Consider the following 10,647-nt stretch of genomic DNA (forward strand, 5'->3'; position numbering starts at 1 on the left):
ATGTCACCATTTGAAAATCCCACAAAAACATTAAGCAACACTAATGTTCTGCCCTGTCATCAGTTTGAACTAAACCAGGTTGGATGGGAAGTGTATGGCCTTTCTAGATCATACAGTGTCTATAATGTGAAAACCTACATACTGATTTTCTGCCATGTATTCTAAATCACACACAGTGAAGAAGAAACTGTTGGTTTCATCGGTCAGATGTTGAGGAATTCCTTTATATGTTTACGAAATGGTGCTACGGTCTCATCTGTTTTTTAGTTTGCAGAGAGTGAACTGTGTCAACATTCTCACAGTGAGATTAGAGTTTTGAAATCCACCTCAAACCTGATACAAAAATCCAAAACACAACTGCACAACTGCTGACCAAAGCATGGAAAACATGACATGTTACAGTATTGTTAACATCTATGGCTACTGCTTTTTTTTCAGTATTGATTTAATTCTACAAACCATCAAGGACCCTTAGGTCCTCTAGTTTTAATTATCACCAAATTGAGAATCAAAGCATATGGTGAAGCCTCTCTTTGTCACTATCGCCCACAACTGTGGAATTAAGAAAGTGCCTCACTTCAGCAATGGGAGAAGCGAACGTTAGTAGTTTTCCCATTCAGTTTTATGTTGTATGTATGTCCATGAAACTAAGACGCTATGCATGCATTCCATAAGGTACACTGCTTCCCATTATTTTAATACCAGTGCTGGCTAAATACCACAATGAAGTTTCTACCTGAATGTGATCAAAAGATAGTGATCAGTTTTTACTTCAAAGCCAGTAGTTTGTTTGCCTGTTTGCTATTTTATTGATCAAACTACCTGCCTTCTCTCCCTGAAATCCACAGCAAAACTGAAAATATTTCAGCATACTATTTCACCAAATATGGGGAAGGAAAAAAAATGGAGCGTAGGGTTTGGTTCATCTATCTGAGATTTCCACGATTCGCGGGAATCAATGTTATTGCGGTTGGCTTGCAAATGCGTATGTGGAAAGGAAGTGTTGGTGTTTCCTGATAATATTTCCCCCACTTCTGCTCTGCTTCCATATTATCATCCAAGCTACATTTGTATGGGTGAGGGTGTGATATTGGCTGGGCCTCTGAGCAGGCTCGCTCTCATGTGGTGTTCTGGTTCAGGTTGGGCAGCAGCTGAGCGGGTGAGCAGGTAGGGTGAGTGTATGTTAATCTATGTAAAGATACCAGTTTGGATATGTGCTGTCCTGGTTGTGGTGCAACATTAAAGGTGAAATACATGCATGGAAAACCCCTGTTGCTCCACCACTGGAGGAGGAGCGTAGTGTCATTCTACTTTAGAGGCTGCTCATAAATGTCTTTATCTTAAAAAAAACGTCAGAGGAATGTTGACTGTGGTCTTTTAAGTGTCATTGGGGGAGGTTATTTTAGCTACAGAAAGCTATTTAAAAAAGTCAAGGTCTCCATAACCAAATTTGAATAGCCGACTGAATAATTGCTTTTTGTGGAGTTGATGTGAGGTGGCCAGTACGATGTTCTGCTCCCCATATATCCTGTTTCACACTGATGGCAGACACCACCGCCAGGACAACTACAGGAGTCACCAACATGCACCATCTGTCTGAAAAGATGAGGAAACATGATTTGACCAAGATCCATATGGACCGTTGAAATTTTCAATGTTTAGCCGGGTGAACATTGCCACCCAGTTAGATGAGAGCTACAGGCTGGTAGTTCACGGTCACACAATGATGAGGTAAGCAGAAATTAATACATCCTAGTTTGCCTCTTCAACTGTTTGAAATTTTATGGTGTGTTTGATTTTGCCTTGCAGGCCAAAGATGAAAGAGAGGGCTCAAACAATCCTGGCATTTCATTGTGGCAAGGATGATTTCCACTGTTTTCAATTGGACTTCAGAGACCGTTCAGAACAAACTTCTGAAGTGCATGCTCGGGGTCGTCACGGGTCGTGTAACAGAGGAGGTCAAGTCTGCTAAGTTCGTAGCCATCCAAGCCGATGACACCACTGACATTTCAGCACTGACACGGCTTGTGCTTGTGATTAGATATATCGACGTGCAGCTTACAATGCAAGAACGCTTTCTTTTAGTTTCCGCCTGTGGGTGCAACGTCTAACTCGACTACCAGTTTGTTATTGGAAAGAGTGGACAGCCTGTTTTTCCTATGGTGCCAACAAATAGCTCAAGCATATGATAGAGCCTGTGTGATAAGTGGAGAGTAGGCCATGTGCAGTAGTAAAAGCTATAAAGCAAGATACACTGACCACACTAAGACCAGCCATCTTGGATTCCCTTATTCTGCTTTTGTTACAGTTTTCTGATGTTAACCTCGAGAATGAATGAATTACAAGATGTAAAGATTGACATCCCTTCTCTGTTAAACTGTTTGATGACCACAGTAATTTTATTTGTGACTATAGGGCTTACAGTAAGTGGCTTATGGAGCAACAGGGAAATCTTTGTGTGAGTTGACTGATGGGGTGGTTATCTAGCTACCTATCAATTTACCTATTAAACAGGTAAACTCTGTCATCATAACAATCAACCCCTTCCCACCGTTAAATTTCTGGGGACCACCACTGCGATGGACTGCAGCACATCTTGATTGTGTTATCGTTGAATCAGGGGTAGGCTACAGTGTCGTCTGCATGCGCGTCGAGAGACCTGGTCATTCGGGGCTTCAGCCCCGAATCTCCGGGCTTCAGCCCCGAATCTCTCTGGACTGACATAAAGAAAAATATGTATAATAAGAAGAAGAAGAAGAACGAAGAAGAAGAAAAAGAAGGAGAGCTCCGTCACGGGACCAGACTACCGCGGCGCTGCTGTCATCATGCAACTTTGTAACCAGCTCAGACCGCAGGATTCTGAGGAGCGGTGAGGAGCGGTGAGGCGGTGCGGTGGCCGCCGCGCGAGTGAAAATATGCGATTCGCGCGAGTTCAAAAAATCCAACTTTGGCGAAATATTCGTGCCAGACAGCCTATCAGCGTTGAGATTCTGGACGACAGTGACGTGGAGACAGATGGACAGGCGCTGTCTGTGACATGCAGATGGGACTGCACATGGAAATTAGCTTCAAAGCTACAATCTGGTGCAGGTCATCTCTTTACTTTGTAATTAATGTACTTTGCACATGGTCCCTGACAAAATAAAATAAAAAAGTTAAATCACCGCCTTCTCCAGGAGTTCCGTCTGGATGACGGCCGCCTCCAGCGGCACCCCAGGCCCACCAGGACCCAGCCCGACGACCCGCTCGGGAGGACCGGCGCCGCGATCTCTTGGCAGGACACCATGCCACAGGCGCCCCGCAGCTGAAACGGAGCCGCGGCCCAGCTGCGGAGCCCCTGCAGCCGGCGTCCCGCCGAGAGATCACGGTACCGATCCTCCCGAGCAGGCCACCAAACTGGGTCCCGGCGAGCCCGAAACACCGCTGGAAGCGGCCGCCACGGGAGGATCGGTGCCGTGATCTCTCGGCGGGACGCCGGCTGCAGGCGCTCCGCAGCTGGGCCGCGGCTCCGCTTCAGCTGCGGGGCGCCTGTGGCATGGTGTCCTGCCGAGAGATCGCGGCGCCGGTCCTCCCGAGCGGGTCGTCGGGCTGGGTCCTGGTGGGCCTGGGGTGCCGCTGGAGGCGGCCGTCATCCAGACGGAACTCATGGAGGACCGGCGCCGCGATCTCTCGGCCCAGCTGCGGAGCGCCTGCAGCCGGCGTCCCGCCGAGAGATCACGGCACCGATCCTCCCGTGGCGGCCGCTCCCAGCGGTGTTTCGGGCTCGCCGGGACCCAGTTTGGTGGCCTGCTCGGGAGGATCGGTGCCGTGATCTCTCGGCGGGACGCCGGCTGCAGGCGCCGGTCCTCCCGAGCGGGTCGTCGGGCTGGGTCCTGGTGGGCCTGGGGTGCCGCTGGAGGCGGCCGTCATCCAGACGCAACTCCTGGAGAAGGCGATGAAATTATCCGAGCTGAATGCACCACCGGATGATGTCACTGATCCAGACACGACGGCGTGTGCGTTTCAGACGAATCTCGACTGCCACAGCAGGTAGGCCTACAAGGACGCGATCAGCCATGGATAGCCTCTTGAGCTATTTACTCGTTTTTTACTCGCGCGAAAGAGGCGTTTGAGGCGATGGAATTTAATTTACACCTGCGGCAACGATCACGCGATGAAGGCGGTGCGAATATTCGCATTGCGTTTGGTGTGAACGCACCGTTAGGCTAACAAAGACACAATGTCAGCATTTGGATATATGGATCTCGGCATTTTATCAAAACATGAATGCCAACATTCACAGCTTGGCATTCAACATGTTAAGCAGCTGGTCATGAACTGTGTTAAATTTTCATTTTAACACCCCCTTTTTTTAAAAAAAATCCCGGGGGAAAACCCCCCTGACCCCCGTTAAAAATTATTTTCATGTCTGGGCTACAGCCCCGAATGTTTCCTCAAGCTACAGACGCCCCTGGTCGTCTGAAATGTATATCTCATCACTTGCAAGCATGTGCACAAGGCATATTATATTATATGCATATTCATTGCGAAACTAGTGTTAAAACTGAATTCAACCTGGAGAGACTCACGCGGTGAGAGAAGAAGACAATTAAAGGGTTTTATTGACAAGATTTCTTTGGCGCTCGGGCCCCGGTGGAGGACATGCAAGCTGAACCGCTGTGAGCTTGAAAGTCCGGCAAAGGGAGATAGATGATGGATATCTTCCCCCCCGGGACCCAAACCGTACGAAGGAAGGAGAGACCGAGGACCTTGAGACACCGGGTGGAAATGGGGAGGTGGTGGGATGCAGCTTGGCTGGCGAACAGGGAGAGCCCGGGAAGGAGAGCCTTATATCTGGATCTGGACGGTTGATGAGCGATTGGCCACACCTGGTGAGTCTGCCATGTTGAATTTGCGGCTAGCCTTCATCACAGCAGCTTGCAGACAGACGGAGAGCATGCCATTACATTCAGTTCTATAGAGAAGACAGCAGCATTTCTGGATCATGTTTATGGCGTCTTTACGTAATGGAGCTTTAACCTGAATCTCTGGATGGAACATTCAACTGTGCACGAAGAAAATTATATCTGGAATTGTTCCTGAGTCCATACAGTGATTTAAATGACAGAATCCTGTCTGTCTTTTTAACAACAGGCATCCAATTTGGATTTCCAGCAGTGTCTCTTGCGCACAGATATTTCTCCAGATTCTCTGAATCTTTTCATGATAATATGTACGATGATGAATTTTCAAAGTCTTGGCAATTTTGACGTTGAAGAAGTGTGATCTGGAATTGCTCCACAATTTGAATTTATTTTGAATAATGCTGACTCTCTGAGCATCTTACTTGTGAGAGACTCTGCCTCTCTAAGGTGCTCTTTTTTTTATACTCGATCATTTTACTGACCTGTTACCAATTAACCTAACTAGTTGAAACATGTTCTTCCATCTGTTTCTTTTTTAGAACCACTTAATTTTCCAGCCTTTTGTTGCCCTGTTCCAACTTTTGCCACCAACAGATTCAAAATGAGCTCATATTTTTAACGAAATGTGAAAGGTCTCATATTTTTTTATATATTCTGATGTTAATAAAATACTGTTTTATAATGTTTGCCAATTTTATTGAATTTTTACTTACATTTTACACAGCATTACAACTTTTTTTGGAATTAGGATTATAACTCTATTTTTACCCTTCACATGATGAACTCGGAATATCAAATTTAGCCCAGCCTCCCCCCACACAGCTCATTGCAGACCCGTATATTCCCTCTGTTGAAAGGAAGCCTGGTCTCCTGCTCCACTGAGCACCGATTCAGCTTATCTTTTAAATGCACAGATTGCTTGCTTTGTAAATCATGAGGTCAAGTACATTATTTTTTTTTTAAACTGATTTAATATCTGCACCATGTCAACAGACAAAAGGAAGGTATACAACATTCTTTTGTTGCTCCTTAAAGTCACAGCTTGGCCTACAGCTGACAGATGATGTAAGCATCCAAAGAGCAGTCTCGCACCACACGCCAGAAGCCGTTATCTGACAGTATAGTGCAGCCTGTATCTTTAATGGTATCATCTGGCTGTGCCTCTCCCCATTTGGTGAAGGTCAGAGGCTGATTGTTGATATTAGTTTCAAAGTTCCCATCAGCTTTTTTATTATTGACACTGATCCATGCGTTTTTATCATCTTCACCCCAGAGCTGAGCCAGCATGCTGTTCTCCTCCTCACTCTGGGGCTGAGCCAGCCCTAAGCCTTGTTGGGAGCAGAACTCGGAGGCCTTCAGGAAAGAGCCTCTCTCCTTGTTGGACACAAAGTATTTTTGCCCAATCTTCCTCACAAAGTTAAAGTTTATGGCTGAAAAAAAGACAACAACATGCGGCGGATCAGGAAGAATCACCAAGGAAACACATCTGGTATAAAAAAAAGTTCAACTGTTCTTAATTCTTAATGCTGACGTGTACTCTTTTCCTTGAAAATGATACCATCTACACACATCACTTGTGTCACTTGTGTCAAAGTGAATTCAAATCCATGGTCGCTAAATAGGGTACTTACCCAATTCTAACTTAACAATGGTCTTCTGTAAAGTTTCAACATCCCGAACAACAGGACCAAAGAGATCTGATTTGAAAAGAGTAAATTCAGGTGTCAAAGTTCATTCAGCTGTATGTCGCTCACAGATGTGATAACTGTATCAGTGATGTCTTTTCTGTAACTCACAGAAACATGCACCTTACAATATAAAGCAGACTAGATCTCAATACTTTTGCAAATGTGACAGACCATGCTTTTATGAGATGTGCATGGAATTTAATTACATAACCCAAGAGCATGTTTTTTTGTTAAAAAGAAAATCACATATACTTTCAATCTTGTAATCAATTATTATAATGTAATGAGATAAAATTAAAAAATGAATAATAATAATAATAAATAATTTGAATCAATTAAACATTACAGAGATTGAATTACTGCAGATCTGGATGCAAAATACAGGCTCTCCTCTTTCTCTGTCCATCACAGATAAATGTGTCTGTACCTATTGTCATGAGTTGTGCACAGTTAGGAATAAAGAAAGAAAAAACTTTCATCCATAATAACTCTACGGCTGTATAATGTGCATCAAGAGATGCAAAAAGATAAATACAACAATTACTGAAAGTATTTCAACAAATGTCTCAGGTAGCTATATTAAATATTGATCACCTGGTCCACACACTATTGCTGGTCCAGGTTCCCCAGTTGGTCCACGTGGTCCACGTAGTCCCATAGATCCTGAGTCCAAAAAGAATAAGAATCTGACTCAGGTCTTTTGGCCAATCATGTGTACACGTGGAAAAACTTGACTCCAACTATCATTACTCTCTGCGTAAGTAAACAGGAATAGATGTAACGGTTAATACCAAGGCCAACACATTTGAACAGACAAAGGTTAAGAGTAAAAAAAGTGCAAAAAAAATTCATATAGAAAGGTTATAAATGCAGTAGAGGATTATGTGCGGTGGTTAGCACTGCAGCACAGCAACAGGGTTCCAGATTCAATTCCCGGTTGGGGTCTTTCTGTGTAGAGTTTGCATGTTCTCCGCGTGTATACGTGGGTTCTCTCAGTGTACTCTGGCTTCCTCTCACCATCCAAAAACATGAATGTCAGGTTAATTGGTGACTGTGATAGGCTCCAGCCCCCCCGCAACCCTAAATTAATTAAAAAGGTATGGAAAATGGATGGCTAGAATCACACAAGAGAGTTAAGGAAAAACGCTGATCAACTTCTTAGATTTAAGATAAATATATGTATACAAAAAAAAGAAAAGAATGATAACTAATTGTAAACCTTGTTTTCATCGAAGTGAACCTAAATGTAAGGCAGTAAATAACTGATTAAACAAGTAAATATAGAGCAACAGAAAAGGCTTGTCTCCTGTAACTCAGACCAGATGTTTGGCTAAAACTTGCCGCTAGGTGGCAGTGTGGTTCCATAATAAATACGTAACGGTGTATATTAACACCAATTAGTTTTGACAATGACAAAATACAGTCTTTTTGGGTATTTTCAGACAGCACTATCATGCTTGACAGTAACTTAAAGCCCGGAAAAAGGTGGAGTGTCACATGGGACTTAGAGACGAGAGAAATGGAAGAAGTAACAAGAGATGTGTTGTTGCCAATGTGAGGAAGGACAGATTGGTGTTTTCTCTTCGGGGAAGCATTAGCTTACAAAGTTAACTTTACAAAGCATTCAGATCCTGATTGGTCCTGATTGGTCCTCTTAATTCTGTGTGTGTGCGTGAGAACTGCATTTAGTGAAACAGAAACTTATTTATATACATATTCAGTGGTCTTAGCTGATTTTCTCTCTGGTAAAAAAAAAAACAAAAAAAAAACAAGTAGGTTATTGTACAGAACCAGCTCAAATCCTTCTGGACAACCTCAAAACAGGACAAGGCTGCAAGTCCAGATGGTGTCAGATCCAGGTTCCTGAAGTCCTGTGAGGAGCACCTAACTAAGATTCTTCAGCACCTCTTCAACCTTAGTCTGAGTCAAGCACAGTGAGGATCATGTTCTTTGACTTATCCAGAGCTTTTAATCACCCTACACTGTTATGTAAGAAGCTCCAGAATATACATATAAATGTCTGCACAACCACCTGGATTATTGGCTGCCTGACAAACTGACCACATTTTGTGAAACTGAAGGGCTGTGTGTCTGAGAAAGTGGTCAGCAGCACAGGAGCACCTCAGGGCACTGTACTCTCACTGATTCTCTCCACTCTGTACACCTTGGACTTCCATTACAACTCAGAGTCCTGTTATCTCCTGTATCAGTGATGGAAAAGAGGCTGAGTACAAGAAGCTGATCAATCACAATCACCTCATCTTGAAAACAATCAAAACAAAAGTGATGATCGTGGATTTTAGGAGGACCAGGAATAAGTCAAACACTGTCTCCATTCTATAATGTGGACTGCTCTATAGCCCAGAGAAATCTGGCATGCTGCGTTTTGCATAATATTGCCATGAACGAGGGTCTCCCACTACCTGAAGGTGTGGTGCCAGAAGACCCCCTTCATGGACCTCCCCATCAAAGTGCCATCATGATGAGGCAACAGCTGATTGCACGGCTTTAGTTGCAGTCATCGGGCGCATTTTTAAGCCATTTTCATATCAAATTATTTCTTCATCACTTCGGTGACATTACGAACTACAGGGGACACGGAATTAACAGAACTCGTAATATTTCTGTGGACAAATTACGTATCCATGAATGGGAAGTGCAACTGACCAAAGTGATATTATGCAAAGGACCATATGTGAGTCTGGAGAGTCGATATGTATCAATTTAAGTTGCTGTTAGTTTCTTTGCCATGAATTGGGAAATGTTGCCATAAATTCTTAGCTGTGTTGGGCTATGTTCTCTTGGCAGTAGATTTGACAGCCTTCTCTTTCCCCTGATTGTTTATAAAATGGTATCAAAGAAGCAAGAGAGAGCCAGCAACTCAAGTGAGTTAATGCTGGATGAAAACAGCCAGCACGGTGACATGAACAGCTGAGGTAAACTATGGTTACAGCTTAACTTTAACAAGACCATTGTCTTTGTCCAAGTACACAGGCATAGGAGTGGCATCAGGTTATTATCTGAAGTAAATCTGACCGAAGTGACTGATTGTGCTTGGTTATAAACTCAGGATTTTATCAGAGTGGAGGGACGGTCTTGAAATGTTCTACGCAACCACGAGTTGACAAATAGTCTAAATGAGCTGCATTCATTGACACTGTTTGACAAGGTGGTTGAGAGAACAGTTGTTAAGTTAAGCTAGTCATTTTCACCTGGCAATCCAGGGACTCCAGGGGGTCCCCTAATTCCCGGATCCCCTTTTTCACATTTGGAACCAGGGGGACCCGGCTCCTCACTGCAGCCTGTATGAACCATCCAGCAGAGGACGCAGAAAAGAAGATAAAGCCTCATCTTCTTGGTGTAAAGTGGAATACTGTTGAAAAAGTTTTTATATACAAATTTTTAAATACAAATATACAGTAGTTAGTTATTAACGTGGTGTAAAAAACAAATGAGATTAGTCCATTTCACAATTTGAATTCATCACAAATCAAGTCTCTGATAGTTTCCACTTTGCAACAGATACATGATAGTGTATGTGTCCTTTCAATTGGTTTTCATCATGTAACACTTAAATAATATTCAGTTCTACACACAAGTAAAAAATCAAGTTAAAAAGAAGGTACCATTCAAATGTGACATTAATCATGTTCTGATTATCATTGGAAAAGGAACTTACAGACTAAATAGGAGAATCTCCAGAATGTGATGTTCCTTTGCTGTTTCCAAACTCGAGTAACACAAAACAAACCATTTCAAATTAAATTTATGCAATATCCAGCCCAGAGGAAATGAAAAGCAGTTAAAAATGCTGAGCGTGCAACACAAAAGAGAAGTGAAAGTATCAGATGTTCAATCTTTGTGAAGTCTTATGTATCCTACAAACAGTAGTTCCTATAAGCAGCAGTTCCTCTTTCAATCCAAGATTTTTAGTTTTTTAGTTTATCTGTTTTCTTGTAAATTTACCTTTTTGTAATATGTTCTGTTATATTCTCTGAACAAAAGAATTCAAAGCAGAAAATGGTATCGAGTCTTAATTTCCATCTTGAGTTACT

At 43.1% G+C, this 10,647-nt stretch overlaps 1 protein-coding gene across 1 annotated transcript; it reads right to left on the minus strand.

Annotated features, from left to right (window-relative positions):
* Positions 1–5,578: 5,578 nt before the first annotated feature.
* On the minus strand, positions 5,579–10,361 carry LOC142384252 (phospholipase A2 inhibitor clone 09-like). Its single transcript, XM_075470348.1, has 5 exons — positions 10,272–10,361; positions 9,805–9,965; positions 7,187–7,255; positions 6,536–6,601; positions 5,579–6,334 (listed from the first exon to the last, which is right to left on the minus strand). Exons 2-5 carry the CDS (start codon positions 9,941–9,943, stop codon positions 5,952–5,954), a joined length of 657 nt encoding a protein of 218 aa, XP_075326463.1. The 5' UTR covers positions 9,944–9,965; positions 10,272–10,361; the 3' UTR covers positions 5,579–5,951.
* Between the last annotated feature and the right edge of the window lie 286 nt (positions 10,362–10,647).

The sequence above is a fragment of the Odontesthes bonariensis genome, chromosome 7 (genome assembly GCF_027942865.1).
Source record: "Odontesthes bonariensis isolate fOdoBon6 chromosome 7, fOdoBon6.hap1, whole genome shotgun sequence".
In the NCBI taxonomy this organism is placed as follows: domain Eukaryota; kingdom Metazoa; phylum Chordata; class Actinopteri; order Atheriniformes; family Atherinopsidae; genus Odontesthes; species Odontesthes bonariensis.

What these genes read in the sequence shown, in the direction of transcription:
- LOC142384252 (XM_075470348.1), bottom strand. Translation starts at nt 9,943, where the DNA reads ATGAGGCTTTATCTTCTTTTCTGCGTCCTCTGCTGGATGGTTCATACA. An exon ending in TGGAGTCCCTGGATTGCCAG is followed by an intron (nt 7,256 to 9,804) that starts GTGAAAATGACT and finishes TTTTGGACTCAG; the next exon opens with GATCTATGGGACTACGTGGA. An exon ending in AGCAATAGTGTGTGGACCAG is followed by an intron (nt 6,602 to 7,186) that starts GTGATCAATATT and finishes TTTTCAAATCAG; the next exon opens with ATCTCTTTGGTCCTGTTGTT.